Raw genomic sequence first — 24,969 nt, 5'->3', positions numbered from 1 at the left:
CCCCCCCCCTTTAGACTACAGTGTAGTGCACAAGGCTACCTACCAACCCGTCCGGCACCTCTGTAGCTGGACACTTTTAGGGCAGGTATACCTGAACGGATGGTGGATCTTGTGACCTTGACCACCAGCACCTTAAGTCCTTAAGGTAACCCCTGAAATACGTTTGCAAAATACCTGTATGCAGTATACATTTCCTTCTCCATAGGAAAATATTACCGCAGAAGAATGCATTTGTGTGCCATTTTTACTTAACTGTAAAAATTGATAATGCAAAAAACACTTACCCAATTATGAATATCTTGGTGTTAGGAAATATATAAAAATACATGTTATTTTTCCAAATTGGTCTTGAGTTTCTTCTTGAGTGTGTGTCTGATTTATTGACTCTGTGTGTTCAACAAATGCTTAACACTAAAGTCTGATAAACCTAAAGTGCTCGCCCACACTAACAAAAAAGAGGGCATTTGGGATTATTAATTTAAGCTTGTAAGCCAGTAAGGGTCATCTGGACTTTCGACATAATGTGCCTCATTTTGGTACACTTCATAAAAAGCCAGTTTCCAATAGATACCGAGACTCCTCTGATAATTCCTCATTTTATAACCAGTACATTTCCTGGAATGAAATACACTTATTGAAATACAATGGACTGAAGTGGGGGCGTGGCCAGCAGCTGAGCATGGCGGTTGCTTGCTAGGAGAGTTCCGGACTCGAGTCTCCAAAATCCTGATTTATATATGCCAAGAACTATAAGCGGATGCCTGTAGCTGCGGTGCATGACTGTGGGATCGAACCTGAACACTCGGCGCGGACTCCAAGGACAAGAGGGGGTGCGGTGACCCAATATCGCCGAAGCCGCATGGTGCGTGAAGAGGAGGTACGGCTGCCCGGTGATCTAACGCCGCGGATCCTAGGGATTGTCATCCTGGGGCAAGAGCCGAAGCATTGGACATTCACTGAAATTGCAGACTGCGACTTTGCCGAAACTGCACCTACAGACATGCAAGGAGCGAGGTGGAGCCTGTGGCGGGACACCGGGACGCGCAACTACGCGAGCCTGGGGATGAGGCGAGGCCTGCTCTCCACTAGTGGGCGAACCCCGGTGGGGCGCGATCTGCCGGGACACGGTGACCCACGCATCGGAGCCTGAAGAGAGACGTGGACAGTGTGGGAGGAAGACTGGGGCTCCACTCCCTGTAGGTGCGGTGCAGGACCTGGGCGGACGTCGGAGCCGCGGCCAGGGGGGCGTGCCCTGTGACGATGGCGGCCATTTGCAACCAAGCTGCATGCGGACCTGGGACTGGAGCTGTGGGGAAACAATTACTCCTTCATGCCCTCCCAGAAGTGATCAAACGGACTGAAAGAAGGCCGCCAAACGCTGCTCATGATCTGGGGTGAGAGGGGCGAAATATAGAGGGCTTTGCTGTGCCCACGAGGGTGAGCTCTACTTTGCTCTTATCTCTGTACTAATGCTGGCCTTCTATTCAGTGAATACCTGTGGGGACATACCTCGTGCTGTTCTACCACATTGCTGGGCCTGGATGAACCCGGGTGGAGCGGAGCACTAATATGGGTATGACCGCCTGGCAGTTTAACTAACGGCGCCATTGCTCTTATCCTCGCCTCCGGAGCTGGGATGCGACCGGGGAAGGGCCACTGAGGTAACATTGTCAAGTGCACCAAACAATGCTGGAGTTGACAACTGCCCCACCACGGACTGCTGTGGTGCCAGACGGGAGCTGTAGAGATCGATGGTTCTATGTGAGCACGGGCGCTGCATGCAGGGTGCAGAAACAGCCTGGCAGATTTGATATCTCCACAAAGACCAGCAGTGGAGCAGGATTTTACGTGTGTGTGCCGAGACGCTATTTTTAGTGGAACGTTCATGCCTCGTATCTTTACTTTAGTGCATAATTACACCAACAGCAAAGTGCAAGGTAGGGCGTGCCAAACTGAAGCAGCAAGACCAGAGTGATACAGACCAGACACAAATAGGTCTTGGCGGCACGGACGAGGCGATGAGCTCAGGATATGTCCCCCCGACTAAGGAGTCTAGCACGGAAGATAAGCTGGATTTTATTCTGCAAGAGGTGCGTGACACACGGAAGGCACTCGAGCTTCAAATAGGGTCCCTATCACAGGATTAAACTTGCTCAGGGCGGACCATGTGAAAACGGCAGAGACGGTGAAGGAGCACAGAATGACACTGGCGGAGCTGCCGCCCAAACAGAAGCAAATGGAGACAGATGTGACACAGTTGCAAACACAGGTGACCACTTTACTGGAGCGAGTGGAAGGCACGGATGGGAGAGCACGGAGAAATAATATCCGGGTGATTGGCCTGCCGGAGAGAAGTGAGGAACCTGATGCAGTAAGGTATATGGAGCAGTGGTTTAGGGACCATGTCACGACAGAGGGGCTCTCCTCACAATAGTGAATAGAGCGGGCGCATAGAATACCTACTTGGAGGCCAAAACCAGGTGCTCCTCCAAGACCCCTCATAGTAAAGTTATTGAACTACCGCGATTGAGATGTCCTACTGCAAAAAGCCAGGGTGACGGCGCTGATCAACTTCGAGAATGCGAGGATTTCTTTATTCCCGGATTACACGATGCTTGTGCAGAAGCAAAGATCCTCCTTTATGGCGGTGAAACAGCGACTTAGGGACCTGAAGTTGCAGTATGCATTATTGTTCCCAGCAAGGCTCAAAATAATACATGAACAGAAATCATATTTTTTTGAGAGCCCTGGAGACTGAAGACTGGCTGGAGGTGATGGAACTTACCAACGCGGACAAAACTGCTGGGCTCACAGAGGAGAGACAGAAATCCTTCGAAAGCACCTCGATTGGGCGTAAAGACCGTCAATTGCGGAGGACCAACAGGTGTGCACGAGTTACCTCGCAACAGATGCAAAAGACCAAACAACAGGGGGTATTGGCCACGGCGACCTTCACGAATGAGCCAAGGACGATCACTAAATCCTCTACAGAAGAGGAGGACTCACACGGATCGACTCCTGGTTTCCTTCGGCGACTCCACAACTGATCACGGACCTGTTCGGGTGATGGACTCACACCAGTATTGAAACTTTTATGTTGTATTTTCACACCGCAGCTGCGCTAGATTAGGCTCCTCCCCTAGACAGTATAACTAATTTATATTAGGCACCATTTGTTAGTCCTCTTGTACCGTAGAAGCTCAAGCCTGGCAGATATCTGATACACAGTACTGTGTGCAGAGCGCAGGCGCAATCCCCCATATGGCTAAGGGGCTTTTTATGTTCCCTTTTTGTTTTCCTTTAGTTCATTCAATTTTTGTATTCATTAAAGACACTTGAATGTATGATGGATCAGTTGTTGGGGGTTTTGGTCCGATGCAGTTTTCAGATTGGACCAAGTATTTGGGAAATTGGGATGGGGTACGGTCTTGAAATGTCTGCCATTTTTGTTAGGCTGGTATTTTTAATGTCAAGATGTATACACCAGGGAAGTACAAAATTATAACTTGGAATGTAAGAGGTATACATAAACGTCACAGAATACATGCCCAATAGCAGCGCCGGAAGGCGCAAATAGTCTACCTGCAAGAGTCACACATGAAAAAAATTGAGGTTGTGAAACTCCGGAAGAAATGGAGGGGGCAAGTGTTCTCCACCCTCTACTCTAATTATGCCAGAGGTGCCACGATTTGGATAAGACATGGGGTGCCTTTTGTTGCGCAGGAGCAGAGAGTTGACAAATTGGGTAGATATGTGCTTGTTAAGGGGACGTTGGACGGCCAATTGGTGATCTTGGGAATTTGTATGCCCCTAATTACGAACAAGACCAATATTGGAATACGTTGAGTGGAGCATTAGCGGCTGAAAGGCATATCCATGGATATTGGGAGGTGATTGCAATGTAGTACTAGATGCATCACTGGATAGGTCGCACCCACCAGTAGAGGGCACTGGGGTACATAAACAAGCCGAGGCGCTACTAAGATGGATAGAGGGGTGGGGTTTACATGATGTCTGGTGGATGCGACATCCACAACATAGGGAATACTCATATTATTCTGTGGTACACGACCTCCACACCAGAATAGATAGGCTGCTCTGTTCCAGCGGGATAGCGATGCAGGTGACTGACTCCTTATCTCCCCAAGACCTTCTCAGATCCTAATCCCCTGGAATCCATCATCACATGGGGTAGGATACCCACATCAGTCCCAACGTGGCGCCTTTGGCCACAACTCCTGAAGGACCAAGTTTTCCGGAATACCCTTTCTACCACTATCGAACATTACTTTATACACAACAGTAATACAGCCACGAATAAATTGATTGAATGGGACGCATTTAAAGTGGTGGTACGTGGGAAGGCTTTTGGTACGACGGTGGGAGTAAGGCAAGAATTGCATAAATCACTGGTCGAGGTGGAGGAGACATTGGGTAAGCTAGAAAAAGAGGCAATTATGGATGCAGAGAAAAAAGGCACTCTACAAGAGGCGCAAATCCGCCACGCGGAATTGTTAGAATCTCTGAGAGTCACAGACTATAAGGCATTCACACAACGTACCCACAGCGAGGCCGACAAGGCGGGAGCATTATTGGCTCGCATTATACGCCACAACCCCCAATCAGTGGTCATACCTCAGATTATTACAGGCAATGGGGACATAGTTTCCACTCAAGGGGAGATTAACGCGGCGTTCCGCGACTATTACGCCATATTATATGGGGTACCTAATTACCCTGATGAGAACCAAATAGTGGTTTTCTGTCCACCCTAACCAGTCCGACAATTCCAGAACCACTGCGAAAGGGACTTATAGGACACGTTACACCACAGGAGATCAGGGTAGCGATGAAGGGGCTGCCACGCAACAAAACACCTGGCCTTGATGGGCTTCCCATTAAGTGTTTTATGACACATATGCAGAGGTCCTGGTGCCCCATTTAGTAGACTTGTATAAAGAGGTGTGGTAAAAGGGCTTTCTACCTACTACGACATCCCAAGCCCTGGTCATTACGCTGCCAATGCCGGGCAGAGAGCACACGGATATGGCAAACTACCGGCCATTAGCGCTGCTGTCCACGGAATACAAAATTTTAAGTAAAGTATTAGCAAACAGACATCTACCACATCTGTCCAAATTGATACATATAGACCAAACAGGTTTTTTTTCTGCTCGCAGCACTTCCCTTAATATAAGGAAATTACATTATTTGCTAACAGAGGCCCGAAGCGTTATCAACATGCCGGCTGTCTTTCGCTGGACCTTAGGAAAGCCTTCGACACCATACACTGAGAATTTATGTTCCAGGCACTGGAAAAATGTGGAATACCGACAGAATACATAACGTGGAAACAAATATTATACAGGGCCCCAACGGCACTCACTAGAACGGGTGGACATATATCAGAGGAATATACCATACATAAGGGGACGAGACAAGGGTGCTCGTTGTCCCCCCCTCCTTTTTATATTAGCATTAGAGCCACTAGCCCTAAAGTTATGACAGGATTTCCTAGATTGGGGGATACGAATAGGTAACTCGACTCACTTATTTTCGGCATACGCCGACGATATCCTCATGTACATATCTGATCTCCATAGACCACTGGTTGCGCTGTTCGAGACGTTTCACAGTTTCGAACGTGTATCGGGTCTGGCTATAAACACCACCAAAACACATGCATTTTTCTTTGTGGAGCGGGAGGGCACTGCAGAGGTAGATATCTGAGGCACTGGTATCCAGGTCGCACAGTCGAAGTTTAAATATTTAGGCATATAAATATATAGAAAACACGAAAACATGTTGGAGGGCAATCTGAATAAACCAATCAGAGCATTGAGAGCTAGTGTCGCTTTCTGGGGTTCGTTGCCGCTCTCTATAACGGGCAGAGCGGCTATTGCTAAAATGGGTGTGTTGCCGCGATTGCTCTATTATTTTCCGAAATTGCCATTGGTTGTGCTGCGACATACTTTTAGATCACTCGACACTCTGGTTACAGATCTCATCTGGGGTAAGGGCAGGCGACGTATTAGCCTAAAAAAACTACAAGTCGGAACTAGGGCGGGGGGCCTAGGAGTGACTGATTTTCGTGCTTATTATTATGCCTGTCAGCTGCAGTGGTTGTCGTATTGGACGGCGGGTCGCAACCTGCAAGAAATCGACTATACCGCTGCAGACTTGGATAGTGGATCACTACACGCTTTGTTACTGCCCGGTAATAGGACCCCAGGAGATCTTCCCCCATTACTGCAGAAGGCATTACGGTGCTGGAGAGCTGCGTTGCAATATACACACACGACGCAAAGGTACGCAGGGAATATACCATTATTAGGTATCACACTAGCAAGTCGTAGGCTTGCAAATTGCAGATTAGTGCCCTGGCTAGATGCGGGTAGTAGTACTGTGGCGGATTTGTTTGGGGAAGAGACATTAATGGCTCATGAAACGTTTATAAATCAGACTGGCGCTCCGGCGCATTTGTACTTAATGCATCCAGCACGGATTTGATTTATTAAGACGCATTGGGCCCCACAGAGAACAGCCCCTCCAGAGAACGAATTGATTAAGATAGTCTATTACATGGGTGGTGGGCGCCATATGGTTAAAAGGTTGTACGCTGGTATTAGTACACACACGAGGGTCTCCCTACAAACGCTTAAGACCATGTGGGACTTAGATATGGGGAAAGAAATGTCGGAGAAGGAATGGGTGAGAGTGTTAGAACACCCCAGAAAAATCCCACGCAATGCCAAATTCAAATTCATTCAAATGATGGTGCTACATCGTGCATATTTAACCCCGAACAGACAAGACTAGATGTTTCCCCAAACACAACACTTATGTCTGAGATGTCTTTTCGAAGGAGCAGGCTTTATACACATGGTATGGGAGTGCTCGAAGCTAAGGAGATATTGGGATACAGTACAACACATGACAGAATCGACCTCGCAGCTCGCCATTACTGATACACTGGGGGAGTTCATTTTGGAGTTACATCCTCATGCCACTACCCATAAAGTGCAATACTGATTTGTAAGCCTTGCATTTATACTGGCTATTAGAAATATCGCTATAAGGTGGAAATCTCGTTAATCTCCGGAACTGCGTGCCTGGCACACAGAATTGCTACGCTGAGGCGGCGCAGAAGGTGCAGAGAAGAAATCAGAGGCCTGCGAAAAAACCTGATCTGCCTTGAATGGGAAGTTATGTTAGAAGGGATGTGATCACATGATTTAGATTCTGTTACCTAGGAAATGGACGTTTAGTACAGTAATACCTCATGCAGAGTGTGTGCAATAGAGCAAGGATGGGACTTAATGTGATGCAGAGTGTGCGGACCAGACATTTTAATGATGTAGATGCCCACTGTGTTTTTCGGGACAGTGTGTAACGGGTAGACAGAGACCGTGACCTCAGGGGAGGGGGGGTGTTGGGGTATCGTTCTGGGTTTTATTGTATGTATTGCCTTATGCTATACTAATGATAACACATGGTATGGCTGAAGGCATAATAAGTACTGTAAAGATAGAAGTTCATGTGCATATCTGTGCAAACTGTGGATTTTAAAATGTAACGCCTTGTTATACATGAATATGTAACAAGATCCTCGCATAATTGTGATGTATGGATTGATACTATAAAACTCAAAATATGTTTAAAAAAAATACAATGGACTGAAGTGTTCCCACAGACCTAAAACACTGATGGGGCTAGTAACTAGTGATATCGACTTTACCAGAATTAAAAGGCACTTCTAATTGAGACCAAAGAGGCTACTTACCAGGTGGCGGATAGCGATTAGAAGCAGAGGAAGAGGTGGGTTCCTCAGTCCATGGCCTTCTTGCTGCAGAGTGGTAAGGCCCATCGGGTTCATACCTACAGATGTAAGATCACATCCCTTTTTGTGCATTCACAGACAAATACATTCTTTGTCAAATGTAAACTGACAAACTATTAATAAAAAGTGACACACTTCTTAGTACTACTCTTAAGGCTTTAGTTATCAACTGGTTTAATCCGCTCACCCTTGTGTGTGCCTTTATTACAGCAACACTACCACCACTGGCTGATTCTGTTTAGTGGTGACTGGTTCTTTATTCAAGACCTGTTTTTTTTTTAAAGAACTAGTGTGTCATAAAATGTAAATGTCCCTTTGGCTGCACAAAGGTACTGGGACTCAGTCCATGGCTCAGCCTCCCATGATACAGTCAGAGTGGTGGCAAAAGGTTTTAAAGCAGGTGAAAGATCTGAAACTGTAACCAAAAAATTCACAATGAAAACATTAAAATGTAATTTTATATTAAATAACACATAATCTAAAAATACTATGCCCCCTTTCTTAAATACTGGCATGGCAAAGACTAAAAGGATTACTTTGCATATAATAAGAAAAACAAAAAAGTGATGAGTGAAATGCTTGAATTAATCTCAGCCCTGGAATTACTCCTGAGACATTCCAATTCTTTATTCCTTGTTGGCTATTCCACTCTAAGCAGAGACCAGCTCTATACAAAACAGTCTTGGTACTGCTCCAATACTAACAGTCCAGCTTAAACTATCAGGCAGAGCCCCACCAGCAAAACATACAAGTAAACCAGACCAATTTTAGCCTGCTGGACCTCGTTATGAGGTGAAGTGTGGGTCCAATGAAACCGTAAGAAATGTAGCATTCCCACCAGTTACCCATTATCAGGGCCCGACTGGCCTTAGCGGCATCTGGCATTTCCCCGGTGGGTCGTCAGGGTGGGGGTCGGCAATAACGGCCCCCTGTAGCAAATTCGGGGGCTGGCTGAGCAGTTTTCAAGGGCCGATTTCTGTTCCCAGTCCGGCCCTGCCCGTTATGATGGGCAGCAGTGGGTGGACCGATCCCATAGAGTCATGGCAGTGTTTCAGAGCCATCTCCTGAAAACTTGAGTCTGCTAGATAATAATTTGCCCTGACAGGAAAAATATAATTTACACAATTGTGACTTACCTTGTCTCCATGTAAGCTTACATCATGATTTGTGAGGAAAGACATGTGGCACACCAGATGTATAAAACCAATCGAAGATAACCGTTGTTCCTATTTTTGCTTCTAGCATTTTACCAATCCAAGAAGGACCCTGGCCTTTTAATTTGTGGTCTAGACAATATATAAAGGGCTTTGCGAAGAGATGCGTAAAGCACTACACTTTTGGAGTTTTGTTTTTGTTACGTTAATTGCCTCTTTAATCAATATGTTCCCCAGAGCCTGTTTTCGATACTCCATTTAGTAGTTCTCCTGTTGAATTTTTCTGAAAGTTTGTTTGCTGCTTGGCTCACGACTACTCTGTCTCAGTGTGGTTCTGGTGCCTTGCTCGTCTTCTTCTGCTTGAGCTCCAATCAAGGTTTTTCTGCCCTTAAGATATTTTCCTTCTATAGAGAAACACCTTCATCATAATATCTCTGTATAGGGTGAGACAATCTTTACTGGAAGCGATTGGCCATTCCAAAAGGTAGCCAAAATGGAGAGAGGAGACCCACAGTCCAGCCCTTGATATTACCATCCATTCTAACGGGTGGGATCATGAACGCACTTAGGCCTGCAGAACGATGGATTGACTTTGACATTTACAGAATCAGTGTTTGAGGTTTATTATAAGAGTGATTTAAATTTACAACTTCACAAAATCTACCATTAGGGTGGGATTTCTGTGATAAAATTCGATGGACACCAACAAAGTTTAGATTCATGGGTATTTCAGACTCAAGGTGCACACTAAATTCAAGTGTTAGAAAATGCATGACTAAGTTCGCCAATCGGGTGTAAAAAAGCTCACCCCCTATATTCCAAAGAGTTAAAGGAATGCTTTTTTCTTTCCACGTGGAAATATACTTTCTGTGTACAGAAATGAGAACTTGTTTGAACCATACTGGGCCACAAAAGCACACAGCTCATTAGCCTGAATACACTGGTGTATAATGTACATTGCGCCATGCCACTTTCTTCACCTGTGATGATTAATGCACTGTACCAGGTGCTGAATGATCAATGATGATGTTGCACATTGTGTTAAGTGAAAGGTAAAATCGAAGAGGTGACCAAAAATGTCCTTGAAATATACCTCACTGTGTTTTTACAATGGAGATCGTAGCAGGATCCGTCTCATCGCCAACACAACAGTAATTTGCTAGCGTTTCATTAGGTTTTGAAAGAAATGTCTCAAGAATGGAAACATAAAGGCCATTTCAAAACATTCTTGCATCCAATGGTCTCAAACAGTATGGTATAGCTGAAATAATGTTACTTCTTTAAGTTGTCCTTCTTCAATCTTCTTCCTTTTCTTGCTTCCCTTCTGCTCTTTCCTTCCTATCTCTCTATTTCCTATTCTTGCTTCACATTTCTTCTTCTCTTCGCTTGCTTCTTTCCTCATTTCATTATCTTGCTACCTCAATAAACCATCCGCCACTTCCTCCCATTGCTTCCTGCCACTTGTGCATTCCTTGCATTTGTTTTCTCTGCTTCTTCCAAAGAACACCACACGGGCCAGTTTGATGCATCTTTTTGAGACATGTTCTAGATAGTTTGATCACCCTTAATGTTTCTGCTGCACATACATCTTTGTAGTCAGTGGGTCTCACAAATGTGAACTCTCTTGTGTAGTGTATATCCTATATTCCCAATAGGCTCTGGTAATTAGAATAATATATCCTATAGAATTGACGTAGGACTTAGGTCGACTAGGTCTCTATTGAGCTAGCTCAGAGGTCACTAGAAACTTTCTCGAATAAACAAGAAGGGATTAGTTTCTGACAACGAGGTGAGGTGTGAGTAATGTCTTATTTCTTTTGTACCACTCGATGGGTATACCGTTTGGGCCCATGGCCTTCCCTGGTTGGTGATTCTCAATGGTGATCACAATCTCCTCTGTGGAAAGTTCCACTTCCAATAATTGAGACCCCACTTCCACATTGTTGTATTGTCCATCTAACTAAGAAACAGAGTTCATCGTGTAGTGTAGTTCCTATATTCCCAATAGCTCTGCGCATTGGAATAACATAAACGATAGTTTAGACGTAGGTCTCTATTGAGTATGTTAGACTTAATTGTGAATGCCAGCTAGCTCAGAGGTCACTAAAAACTTTCGCGAATAAACAAGAAGGGATTAGTTTCTGACAACCGCATAAACATGGCAACTTTGTTTCTCAAGAATAAAACGTATCTTCAGAGTCGTGGAAACAATAGATAGATATTTTACTCAGTCAATCGTGCATCCTTAGTTTTACCAGAGGTGTAGAGAAATAGAGAGACGGGCGTTTTCAATAAAAGGATTTATTGAAAAGTCTTCTTTCTCATGCTGAAGAAATGAACTGCTACTATCGTAATACTGGCTGCAAAGTATAATACATACAGCGAGAAGAGGGTTATAAAATAATACTGTAAAAGCATGGTATGGTTTCTAAGCCATAAAATACATACATAAATAACAAAGACTAAAAGTACTCAACTGGTGCTTCTAAAATACGCCAACCCCAATGTACCTAACCTAAGTCTAGTACGAGGGAAGAAGTAAGTATAATGTAGCATAGGTTTAGTATTCTTTGCCAAGAATCTATCCAAGATTTCTCTTAGGGTCTAATCAGCTCCGTACCTTGGTTTTAGAATGAAGGAGGTCTGGTACCTCTCTGTCTCGGGACTCGATTTCCCAACACCCCGCAAGGGGAGCTTGGAAACACTGGAGCTGGATTCTCAGCGAGAGAAAGGCAGCGTCTCTGTCAGGGCATCAGCTGGAAGGTCGGCTTCCTTCGGCACTTGCTATAGCGAGCTGCGTCGAGCAAGTAGATAGTCGAACTGCTCCAAACCACCGTGTGCTTGCTAGGGCAAATGTGGGCATATTTATACCTTGAAGGTGCCTGGTTTGACGTTAAGTTGGACATAATAACATCATCAAAGAACCCCAAGGGACTGGCAGTTCTTTGAAAACTCCATGAGTTCTTGGACAAATCAATATTCAAGCAATGGGATGACCCTGACTGCTGAAGCCGAGTTTTCCAAAAGATCGCTGTGGCTTTTCGAAACTAGCGGAAGTATCCATGCCTGTATTTGGACTGCATGGGCTATGCCTAAATATGGTTATGATTTCTATGCCTGTATAAGGGCAAGGTGATTTGTACCTAGATAAGGGCATGAATCGGGAAAATTACACTAGGGTCCTAAAATGCTATACAACACTTGGGGCCTTGATAGCAACAGGCTTTGTCGTCCGTGCAATAAATATGTTTTGTATGCCATCAACTATTGCAGGTTCTAAACACAATCTGCATTTCAAAACAGGCAATGGACTGCTGACAGCAGAGGTGTCTGGTCAAGAGGGGCAAAGTCTGTCCAGGTGCATCGTTTTCTAGCATGTGGGGAGGAGGCAACTGGCTTTGGCAATGGTTCTGCAGAGCACGGTTGGGTGTATGCATGTCCTTGTGCCTGAAACAGAGGCTTGGCTCTGCTGCCAGATGTTTCCGCTCCCAAAGATCTGAAGGTACAACTTTGATTTAAAGCATGCCACCACGTTTTCTAAGAGTAGGGTGTGAGAGAGAGTGCTGCATACATACAGTACCTGTTCGTGGTATGGCATGCATAGTTGCAGTCCGAGGGAAGGACAGAGAGGGTGGTCCATGCAAGCGCACTCTAGCAGCTGCCATCGGACAGCATGCTCTCCATCCATGTCTACAACCTCACTGCTTGCCCCACCTGCACCGGCAGGCATGAGCTGTTCACTATCCGTCTATTGCTTAAACTAACAGGAACAGCCAGACATTCTCTGTTAAATCGAGCAGTTACATAATTTCCAATTAGCTGGCCGTTTTATTCAGTGTAAAAGTGATTCCTGGCTTGCTGAATCCTTATATTAGCAAGAGATGCTTTCAGTTGTAAATAAAATTAAAGACATAAATGTAGGTATTGCTGTGAGAATAGCAAATGATGTTAGGCCTATTTTGATCAAGCTCTATGGTAGAATAGTGTACCATGAAACTGACTAATGTAAAGTTTGATCTACTAGTAACATAGACTAGTCACTAGTTGGAATACAAAATGTGACTGATTCTCTTAATCCCATATGTTGATTTTGATATATAGTTTGCTGCAATACAACACTGCCATTTCATCCAAACAGCTCTGGGAAGCTGGAATGAATTCCTCATTCATGAAAAGTTTCCACAAGGGATCTGTGGGTCACTCAGAAACAAGTTTTTTTTTTTACATTTAAGGTTTTCACATAGTGCTATGACCATGGGGATTACAAAGGCTGTAAAACAGATGCAGTAGGGAGGTGAACATGAGGTGGCATTGAACATGAGATTAAAAAACTGTCAGCCTTTTGAGAACCACAATAATTTGGAGATCACATCTGGCAGATTTTCTTTAACCTCACAGGATTACCCGTCCATTTCAAAGAAAAGGAAAGCGACAGCGTTTCTCACAGAGTCATGCTCATGAGACATAGGGATGGGTTGAATATGACAAACCTGCCAGAGAACACTTTGCAGGTAAAAGAGAAACGGCCAAGACCCGAACCCACAAAATAGGTGCACCCACAAAACTAGGATTGAATAATGATGAGAATGTATTAACTGCTGTTCCTTTAGAAATTTTGTAAGTGATTATAATTCAGACTACCACAAGAATTAAAAGTAAGATAAGACTGTATACAAGATACAACTCAAACGCTGTCCATCCCAAATCAATAATCCATTGGTTACAAAAACCCTAACTGCCCTTGTGGCATTATATTACTATATCTATATTAAATTGCAGAGCCCCTTCAAATCCCCCTCATACTTGTCAGCCAGACGGTCGCAACTAGGTTACCCTCTCGACAGTATCTCTACCACCAACCGGTCATCTCTGTGCCCCTCTGCTAGGTGCTTTTATCAATGTCTTCTTTTAAGAAGTGTATGAAGAAAGTGAGATGATAAACACAGAAACTGTATTTCCAGGAGGACTGAAAATGAGGGTGAAAGCAACAACTGTTGTTATTTACGAATTCCAGAAGCAGAGAGCTATACAAGGTCAGCCGGCAGAAGCCTCTTGCTGTCAGCCCAAACATTCATTCAGAGAACAGTCAAATATCCTAATTTCATGGGCAGAAAATATGTGACAATTTTGCACATACAAACATTCTGTAGGCTTGCACAAAATAAAGCCGGAACCTAATTTATTTATTTTTGCCATTTGTAGAGCGCACTGTAACCCTACGGGCATCCTGGCGCTAAGACTACATACGGACCAGACAACGCTAGGCAGATATTAGGTACAGAGCTAGAGACTCAGGGGGCGGGATTTAGGAAAGAGCCAAGTTTTTACTTTCTTGCGAAAAAGCAGCAGGTTCCGTGTATTCCTGATATCCAGGAGCAGGCTGTTCCAGAGACGGGCAGCTGCCACACTGAAGGCTCTACCGCCCATGGTTGCCCTCTTTGTCTTTGGTACCCTGACCAGGTAGGCAGATGCAGAATGAAGATTGCGATTTGGTACGTACCATTGGAAGCTGGCTTCGATCGGCTTAGTTCCTTGCCCATGAAAGGCCTTAAACGTTACGCACAAGGATTTAAACAAAATCCTTTTTGCTACCGGAAGCCAGTGACGCTCCGCTAAAGCCTGTGTTGTTGACGATAGGCGTGGTCGGCTCAGCGCAAGCTTTGCAGCTATGGTCTGTACACTATGGAGCCTGGCAATCAAAAACCCTGGGGTTTCCAAAAGTAGGGCATTGCAGTAGTCAAGACGACTTAAAATAATGCTCCTGACTACTGTCGTTCTTGCCAGGACCGGCAGCAAGGGCAGTATTTTGCGCAGTCCTCGAATGAGGGTAAAGCAAGCTCCCACTACTTTATTTACATGTGATTCCAGGTTAATTTTTTCATTGAAACTGACCCCGAGGTTCCGTACAGCACTGACTGGTCCAGTGGGCCGTTTCCATTTGTCGGCCAGAAATCATTTGGCAGTCCTCGGGAGATCTTCCCTACTTTACAGAGAAGGATCTCTGTCTTCTCCTTATTAACTTGGAGAGAGAACCTTGTGCAAAATTCCTAAATTCTAGTTCTGGAATACTTACATTAATGAAATAGTCACTCAATTCTTAGCAATTAACAAAGATAGTCTACATTAGCATCCATGCTCACACATGAGTCAGGGAAACAATTCAGCACCGATCATGAAATTAAACGCCTCGCGTGATGCAGAACCCATGCTACAGTTAAAGCCTGCTAATGAAAACATAAGAATACAGTGATGCCATCATTGTGGGTGAGAGAGGCGTTGTATTGAGGTGCTTTCTTCAGTAATGTTAGTATTAATATTTAAATTGAACCCAAACTAAAACACAAACTGAACTCACAACTGCAAGAATATGAGGCTGAGAGTTGGGAGGGCATTTTTTGGTGGCACAGCCAAAGAGTTCCACAGTGTACTACAAAGCCCTATCCACAATTTCCCCATCTGATCCACATAAACGAATGCTTCCTCTTTCACATGGTAAGCCTGAATGATTGCTGCAGTCCTTTAGCCCTCACAGATTTCAGAAACGAAAAAAGTTGGTGGTCGAAAGAAGCACAATTCTTCCTTTCAGCTTCAGGAGAATAGCACCTGGGCCCAAGCAAGCAAACAAAGCTGCATCTTCAGCAATTAAAATAAATTATGTTTTGTGTTTGGCTGTCGGTACTCAGCACATTGGTTCCAGCGATTCAGTTTGGAGGAAGAAGTGCTTAGTAAGATGGCAGATGGCTCTCTGGGGAACACCACAAATAACAACATATTTTAATTTTGTTCCTAATGTTTTATAATTACCTTTGATTGGGTGTCCATTTCTGTTTTCTGCTTCCACGAGGGCTGGGGCTTTGCCTCTGGTCCTCCTCTCTCCAGTTGTTGCGCTTCATGCTTTAAAGAAAAACGGCAAACAACTAATGATAAGAGACGATCTTCTCGCAAGGTGTGCACTCCTCACCATCTTCTCTTAGGTAGTGCAGTGATCTCAAAGCTATCAATAAGGAACAGTGGGTCAGACAACAGATCAGCAATCACTGGTAAGAAACAAGAAAGGTAAACACCTTCCTCGCAGACAATGTGGAGGCAGCTGACTGAACCAGTAAAAGTTGATCTACATAGGTAGATGTTAGCTTGTTTTCACACTATTTCTTTCTCTCTATCTATGAAGAAGTGCCAGGAATTCCGAAGAAGGGCCTGTTGAAGAGAGGGACTGTCAGTTTTTTGTATAGTACACAAGGTTCCCTTTGATGCCTTAACTTCTCCCTAAAGTGCCTACTAAGTTGACTACAATAAAAGTGGGACCATGAAGACAATTTGAGGGTGGTGCAAAGGAAGGTAACAGAGCCATTCACAGACAATACACCATTTTGGGTGGTTTTAGGCAAGCACTTTGGACTGATCAGTGAGACACTAACAGAGCTTGTAAAACCATCAACATTTTTTATGAGTGCATGTTAGGTGTCTAATGGGTATAACAGATTTTGATGTTCTACTACTAAAGCTGTCATTAAATATCGAAAAAGAGGCACAAGATCCAGTTAAATAAAGATCCTAACTCTAAAGACAAAATAAATAATAAATAAAAGGATGTAACAAAACCGGATGATGAATTTATTACATTACAGTAAAGATCCAGTTGAGGGAGTTCATAGACTAAACACTCATGAATATATGAATAAAATGATTTGCATACTGACTTGAACAAGAGAAGCTGTTACAAACATTGCAACGCCAAAAAATTAGGCAGGTATTTTGAGTCAATAGAGGCGAGCTAATAATCATTGATGTACAGCACAATTTAAATCTGAGAAAAACTGGGCATTAAGAAAGATAAATATAGTGCCTAGGAAATAGGTATACAAGTGTGACCCAAACGAACCCACTTTTTTCCACTTCCAAATTCTTTATGACCAAGAAAGTGAATGCTCCCCAGAGCAGAGGATTGCTGTGTGACCGGGGCGGTGTTTGAAATCTCCCAGAGATAGGTTACATCATATGATGAATGTACTTTCTGATGGAGGACCTGAGGATCTGCTTCTTGTTCTGCAGATAGAGAGATGGTCCAGAAGAATCCCGGTGCGTTCCTGGCCTGAAGAGGATCCACAGAAAATGGACTGCCTCAGAGAAAGGAACTAGGACCAACATGTACTGCAGAGGGCCTTGCAGTTTCTCTGCGGTTCCAGAGGAGAACCATAAAAATCTGTGCACACCCACACATCAGCTCGAGGCAGGCTGAATCTACCTTTCACAGTGCATTGATCTAGGTCAAGGCTGCATCTGTCTTGCCGTGTGTATCAGCCAACGATGCAGCAGCAACTGACTCGTTGTGCGCACTGATCTAGGTTTGGAATGCAACTGATGTGACGAGAGTCCACGTGAGCCCAGTAGCAGGTCACAACTGCCAGGATCGCTTGCTCAGTGATGCCAAGGCCTACAGAGTGATATCAGACCATACGCGAGCCTCCACCAGTGGGAAACAGCCTCAACCATAATGTTTGGGACCATTAGCCCCTGAAAAGCTGTCAAGCCCCTGAGCAGGGTCTGACAACTGGTGGCAAACGGTGTGAGATCTACAAGTGCCAGGTCAAAATTTCATGAACAGAACAATAGGTTTGGCTTAAACACAGTACGCCTGCATAGTACAAAGATAGTTACAACGTTGGAAGGAGTAGATCCAGACCCCCTGTTCTTATATCAGTTAAAGTCTCTGTGTTTTGGTAGAGGTTGGAGGCCCCCTAAAAAGAACGATAGTTTGATTCTTTTTGGTTTTGTCAAAGACCAGTTAGCGAACTTGAGCAGCAGGGAAGACAGTGTGATGGACTCTGGAGAGGATACTATGATAGGAATTCAGGGAAGTGCTGTAGTGTCTGGCTACCCTAGCCCAGGTTTTCCCAGTACTCGCCGCATATGTGTTCCCCTAAAAGATTCCCCCTTTAAGGGTACTAGGGTCACCACAACCAGGAATTATTCTCTTGGGTGGGTTAAGCCTGGCTGAGATCCTAAACTTGCAGTTGGCTTTTCAAAAAGCTAAAGCCGAGCAAGAGGAGAAAGCCGGGAATTCAAGATGGAGAAGATGAGATTACTACAGAAGAAACAAGAGGAAAGGAAGCAGGTGAGAAACAGGAATAGGGCCCGTGAGGAAAGAGGAAAATGAAAGGCAAGAAAAAGAACTAGAAAGAGAAGAAAAAGAGAATGAGGTCGTCGGGAGAGACTGGACAGCTTTCAAGAAGGAAAAGCTCAGGATTGAAGTAGAGACAGTTTTGTTAGAAAAAACCTATTAACTCTAACTCAGCAAGTGTACCTGTAAAGGTTCCAAAAGAGTTTGCGCACTTGTATGCAAAAACCCAGGATATTGTGGAATGGTTTGTAAGTTTTGAGATCACTTGTAGAGTATAGGTTTTTATGATGTGTCAAAGGCAGCTACTTTACAGAGTCACTTGCCAAAAACAAGGAACAGCAGACATTTGGAGAATGCCTGTAGCTAATCAAATGACCTACGATCAAATGAAGGATGCTCTGATCAGCTGGTTTGGCCTGAAGTCAGCTTAGAACCATCAGAGATTCAATGAGAGCAAGAGAGCAGGCAGTATACCATTTGCAATTTGGATAAATGGTGTGTTGTTTGATTGGATTGATTAGGTGAGAAGTATGGAGACCAGAGATTGTCATTACTTAAACCTGTTGATGGTGACCAGGGGACTAAAGGGAGAGCCTCTCTGCCACACTGCTTGGCAATACTTGTCAGAAGGATCCAGCGATGCAGTGTTGGATGACAAGTGGTTGGCTAACAGGATTACCAAAGTGCTGGAGCAGCTATGCTCTAAAGCAAAGGGAGAGACGAAGTCTCAACAGACTACTTCCAAAACTGGAAGTATGGGCCAGGGCAATATCCAACAGAAAGGTTAGTCCAAGCTAAAAGTGATTACTAGTTATAGAAAGTCACAAGGAGGGGTATTCTAAGAGAACATTTGAGGTGTCTTCTGCAACATGAAACATCCCAAAATGCAAAGTTGAGACATCAGCAAAGCTATTAGCTGTGGATTTTGGGCATGGGAGTAGAAAAAGTTTGTTGATCAATGTTGCATTTCGGGCCCTTTGCTCTCGAAGGTGCTAGGACCATCCACACAAGTGGAGCGACCTTTGACCCTGCTTGCAGGCAGGTCGCCCCCACGCCGCTGCTCGCCACCTGACTGCCCTGGTTCCTTCCTCCTTGCTGCCTCCTTGTTTCCTGTTTTTTTTCCCTTCCCCTCTGCCCTGTGCGCCAGTTCCCACCGCCGCTCCCGATCCGGCCCTTTCCCGCCGCTGTTTCTCTGCGGCCCCGCCCCCCTGCACATTCATTCGCCTCCCCACTCCCGCCTCCCAGCTGCTCCTCCCTCCCAAGCCACCTCAAATGCAGGCCACTGGCGCTCCGAAGGCATGCCCGTCTGCGCCCGTCCGCGCCCAGCACCAGAACCCATGGACCCCGCGAACGCCAAACACCAGAATCCACTACGACGCCAGTACCCTCCACGCACTCAACGACGGCCGAAACCACACCTGCTTCCAGGCCGCTCCGAAACGGACCCTTCTCCTGCCACACCTGCAGCTTCACCTGCGACAGAACCCCCAAACCTGCAAGGACTGGACCCAACCACCTCCGCTGCATACTCCTCAACACCCGCTCCGCATGCAAACACACTGTCGAGCACTGAGATCTGCTCGATAACTCCGCCCAGACGTGGCCTTCCTGACCGAGACCTGGTGGAACGACTCCTCTGCGCCCGACATCGCCATAGCCATCCCGGACGGCAACAGGATCACCTGCAGGGATCACGCCAACGGAATCGGAGAAGGAATAGCCATCATCCACAAGTCCACCCTCAAGGTCACCACCCACGCAGACGACACACTCAACACCGCCAAACACCTGCACTTCCGGATCCACACCGACCCCAACACCACCATCAGAGAAACCCTCATCTACAGACCCCCCGGACCCTGGGCTCAATTCAGCGACTTCATCGCCGACTTCGCCAGCACCCACGCACTCGCCTCCACGGACTATATCCTCCTCGGGGACCTGAACTTCCACCTTGAGAACAACAACGACGCCAACTCCGCCACCCTGATCGCCAACATCGGCCTCAGACAACTCATCACCGCACCCACCCACGCCGCCAGCCACACGCTGGATCCAGTCTTCTCCACATTCTCCCACGTCGCCTTCGACCACCCAATCGAACTCCACTGGACCGACCACCGCTGCATCCATTTCACCTTCAAGAAACCAACCACGCACCACCGCACCCAACAGCTGCCTCGCCACTGCTGGAGCAAAGTCACCTAAGACCAGCTGATCACCTCCCTCGCCAAGAACCCACCCACTGACCACACCAACCCAGATGCCGCAGCCCGCAACCTCAGACAGTGGATCGACGGCTGTGCTAACACCCTCGCCCGCTCAAGAAACCCTCCAACAGCCATGCCAACAAGAGACCCACCTGGTTCACCGACGAGCTCCAGACCTCCAAACGTGCATGCCGGAAACTGAAGTAGACATGGCTCCACGAACGCACACCGGACAACCACGCAGCCCACAAGGACGCCACCCGCAGACACCACCACCTCATCAGATTAGACAAGAGATCCTCCTTCAAAGACCGCTTGGATAACAACGCACACGACAGCAAAGAGCTCTTCAGCATCGTAAAGGAACTCTCCAACCCACACCACGTATTCAACAAAACAGACGCAGCCATCGCACCCAAACTACGGAAGGTCATCAACATCTCCTTCGAAACAGCAACATTACCGGAAAGCTGGAAGCACGCCGAAATCAACGCCCTCCTCAAGAAGCCCAAAGCGGACCCCAAGGATCCCAAGAACTTCCGGCCCATCTCCCTGTCCCGTTCCCGGCAAAGGTCATCGAGAAAATCGTCAACATGCAACTGGCCCGCCACCTGGAAGACAACAACATCTTGGATCCGTCCCAGTCCGGATTCAGACGAAACCACAGCACTGAGACAGCCCTCATCGCCGCCACAGGCGCCAACGAGACAACGTCGAAACATCAGCCCTCATCCTCCTGGGCGTGTCGGCCGCCTTCGACGCGGTCTGCCATCGCACTCTAAAGACACGCCTCCTAGAAGCCGGAATCCAAGAGAAGGCCCTTGACTGGACCACGTCCTTCCTCACCGGCAGAACACAGAGCGTCCGCCTCCCACCCTTCCGATCAGAAGCCACCGACATAATTTGCGGCGTCCCCCAGGGCTCATCCCTCAGCCTGGCGCTGTTCAACGTCTACATGGCCCCCCTCGCACAAGTGGCCCGCCATCACGACCTCAACATCATCTCCTACGCCGACGACAACCAGCTCATCCACTCCCTCACCAAGGACCCTCACACCGACAAAACCAACCTCCACGAGGGAATGAAGGTCGTCGCCGACTGGATGAGGAGCAGCCATCTGAAGCTGAACTCGGTCAAGCCGGAGGTCCTCATCCTCGGACCCACCCCCTCAGCCTGGAAAGACTCCTAGTGGCCGACCACACTGGGAACAGCACTAACACCCACCGACCATGCACGCAATCTAGGATTCATCCTCGACTCCTCCCTCTCCATGTCTAAGCAGGTCAACGCCGTCTCCTCCTCCTGCTACAACACCCTCTGCATGCTCCGCAGGATCTACAAGTGGATCCCGACCGAAACAAAAAGAACAGTTACACAGGCTCTCGTCAGCAGCAGACTGGACTACAGCAACACCGTCTACGCAGGAATCCCAGCCAAACACCCACGATGATTACAACGCATCATAAAACGCCTCCGCCCGAATGATCGTCAACGTCCCCCGCCACAGCCACATACATCACCCCCCACCTGAGAGACCTACACTGGCTCCCCGTTGACAAGAGGATCACCTTCAAGCTCCTCACCCACGCACACAAAGCACTCCACAACACCGGACCAGCCGACCTGAACAGCAGGCTCAGCTTCCACACCCGACAACTCCGCTCCGCCAGCCTCGCCCTCGCCGCTGTCCCTCACGTGTAAGTGGCGCACTTTACAAGTACTCTGATTGATAGATTGATTGAGTACCATTTCTATCGGGAGACTTGTGGGAAAGCAGGGTGGCAGCAAATGTGTGCCGCCCTAGCTGTCAAGTGGGTAATATCAAGTGACAATATTTTGTCTGTTATTAAACATAATATTTAGATCACCTCAAATGAACTAATTCTTTTTATGGCCTGTCTTGATCACGCAGTTGTTGTCAGACAATTATTTAATTATGTGAAAATCTCCAGGAGGGGCTTTGGCTCCGCCCACCTGTTAGGACCCAGGAGTGCATGTTTTGATTGGGCAGAAGTTATGTGCTTCCACAAAAAAGTGCTTGCCCAACACACGTATGATCATTGCGTTTATTTATCCAGCTGCCTGAGCTTGAACTTTCTGATCCGATTTCTTTTCTGATTTTCCTTGGTGAAATTTCACTGGCTCACATGGCACTATCATGCTATTACAGTGTCCTAGATAACTGCAATTTTTAAGCGGTTTTCTCTAGCAGCAGCACAGATAAGAGAAGGGTAGTAACTCATGTACATAGTTTTTAGGTCTGTCTTGACTGTTACTTCACCTTTTAACCTATGCCAATTTTCCACATAAATACATTTGCATCCCCATGCTATCTACTTGCAATGCTTCACATTATACTGGCGTTGCTAGTGCTTGCTTTTAAGTTAATATTGATCACATGGTACAATGGGTTAATAATGCATAAGGGGTAGGCACAGACCTTACACCTCGGGTGAGATATAACTTGAACTACCATCCCTTAGATGCCTGATATAGAGGGTGGGGCTGCTGCAAGACGAAAATAATTAAAGTAAATACCTAACTATAAGACCTACAACGATAAACCCAGGACAGCAAAAAATGTCTCAGAGCTAAACAAGACGATAAAGTGTTATTTTTAAACTGAACACACACACCAACCCTCCGACCTTAAAAAAAGGTATTACAAACTGATTGCCTACCTGCTTTGCTTTCGACTCTAATTTGTGCACGTGCAGACCGGACTTAAAAACCCATACGAAAACTACTCGTTCATGATTGAAAAGTTTACAATCGGTACTCCGACGGGTCAGCTGGATGGTGGTACACGCATGTCTCCAGTGATTGGTTTAAGACAAATGACCCGCCCCCGTATGACGCACTATCCGCCCGTCTCGATCTCTCACGGGAAGTGATTGCCCAGCCTCACGTGGCCCGGTGTTCCGTAGCAAATGCTTCCTGTTAGCTATAGTTTTGTTTTCGATTTGTTTTTGTTGCGTGGATGCTTATGCTCTGCTGGGGTCGAGCTAGTGGTGTAGCTTAATTGTCATCTGTTACACAAGTTCTGGATTTCGAACCTCATTTTCAGCAGCAGCTTTAGTGATTTATTTACTGTCGACTCGTTCAAATAATTTGAGAGATCGCTTCGTAACGGCTGTTCCAAGAATTCTGGCTCTCCACCTTTTACTGTAAGGTGCCGCATCCTGGGATGGCTTAGAGGTCACCATCCTTTCCTGTACCTTTCGGAGCTGATAAACATTCCATTCTTCAGTTTCTCACGCAAAGCACCGGGTCTCTTATTTCACAGAGTCCCTTAAATCAAGAGGCAAGGTATCCATTCCATTAAGCACCTGACCAGTTTCCTTGTCAAATTTCTCTTGTATTAAGTACTGTTCTTTAGCATTGATGTACATTAAACAGTAGGCACAGGCGTTTCTGTATCCACCAAAACAGTTGAGCCAGCCGTAACGTCCACCAGGCAGCATCGTGGCTGCGGTCCAGAGGTCTTGACTCACATGACATTCATTGGTCCAGGCAGTGGACTGTAGTGCAGGGTGGCCAGGCTGCAGTGCTAAGGCACCAGACCACCACTTCGGTGGCGGCCGTGGTCTGCCAGGGGTCGGTCGCAGGTGATCTTTAAGCCGCTGGGCCCCGGCCGGCCCACGCGGGGGAGCTACTGCAGCAGCGGGCTGTGTCAGCAGTAGGGATAGGGCAATGATTCTTGCGACGTCCTGAGTGAATCAGATGCGCTCGCCGGGGTGTCGGGTAAATGTTTTATATTGTAGCCAGTTGAGCGAGCCCCTAAGCCTGCTGCAAGCAGCCTGCGGACGCAGCCCTGCCAAGTACCACGCATCAGGCATTAGACTAGCACAACCTCCTGTTTTGCTTTTGCGGATGTGGGTAGTGTGTGCGAGTGAGAATGAAGCAGAACGTAAGTGTCTCGTGGGTTGGTGAATGTGTATGCAGCTGTTCAAGTATTCTGGTCCTATGTTGTGTAGGACTTTATAAGTGTGTATGAGAAGTTTGAATTGGCTGCACTTGTGAATGGTGATCTATTGAAGCTTCCTGAGGTGCAGTGTGATGTGGGTGCAGCGTGTGAGATTGAGTTTGTGTATTGCAGCATCGATCAGGATGGTCTGGAGTCTCTGTAAGAGTTGTTTAGAGATTCCAGCGTAAAAAGTGTTGTCTTAGTCCAGCCTGCTGGTGATGAGTGCTTGTGTGACACCCCGTCTGCTATTCTGAGGCAACCATTTGAAGATCTTTTGTGGCATGCATAGGATGTGGAAGTAGAAGGTTCACACTGCGTTGACTTGAGCTGTCATGTTTAGCTTGTCATCTAGATTGATCCCGAGATTTCATGTGTATTCTGTAGGTGTGGGTGTTGGTTCTAGCTCTGATGGCCACCAGGTGGAGTCCCATGGGGATTTCATGTTGCTGAAGACCAGTTCTTCTGTCTAGTAGCAGTTTAACTTCAGGCAGTTTGTTCGCATCCAGTCTGCTACCATGGTCATGCAGTTGGTGAAGTGGGTTCTGGTGGTGGTTGTCTTGTTCAACAGGGAGAGGATGAGTTGAGTTTCATCGACGTAGGAGATGACTGTGATGTCTTGTGATAGGATGATGTTGGTGTACGTGGCAACATTTTGGGACAAAAAAAGGGGTAGAATT

General features: G+C 46.4%; 1 protein-coding gene across 7 annotated transcripts in view; it reads right to left on the bottom strand.

Annotated features, from left to right (window-relative positions):
* Window positions 1-23,154, bottom strand: part of DCAF4 (DDB1 and CUL4 associated factor 4) — a 185,848-nt gene extending 162,694 nt beyond the window's left edge. The window contains exons 1-3 of one of the 7 annotated variants that reach the window (XM_086937072.1): window positions 23,007-23,154; window positions 15,799-15,888; window positions 7,784-7,878 (exon numbers count right to left, since the gene is read on the bottom strand). In XM_086937072.1, coding sequence (XP_086793198.1) covers window positions 7,784-7,878; window positions 15,799-15,887 — 184 coding nt within the window. In that variant the 5' untranslated portion in view covers window position 15,888; window positions 23,007-23,154. Of the gene's footprint in view, window positions 1-7,783; window positions 7,879-15,798; window positions 15,989-23,006 lie in introns of all 7 variants that reach the window. The other 6 variants (XM_086937073.1, XM_086937074.1, XM_086937078.1 and 3 more) reach the window with 6 other exon arrangements.
* Between the last annotated feature and the right edge of the window lie 1,815 nt (window positions 23,155-24,969).

This window comes from Lissotriton vulgaris, chromosome 9, assembly GCF_964263255.1.
Source record: "Lissotriton vulgaris chromosome 9, aLisVul1.2, whole genome shotgun sequence".
Lineage (NCBI taxonomy): Eukaryota > Metazoa > Chordata > Amphibia > Caudata > Salamandridae > Lissotriton > Lissotriton vulgaris.
The sequence above is the reverse complement of the archived record's forward strand: the minus strand, read 5'-3'. Positions and strand labels throughout refer to the sequence as shown.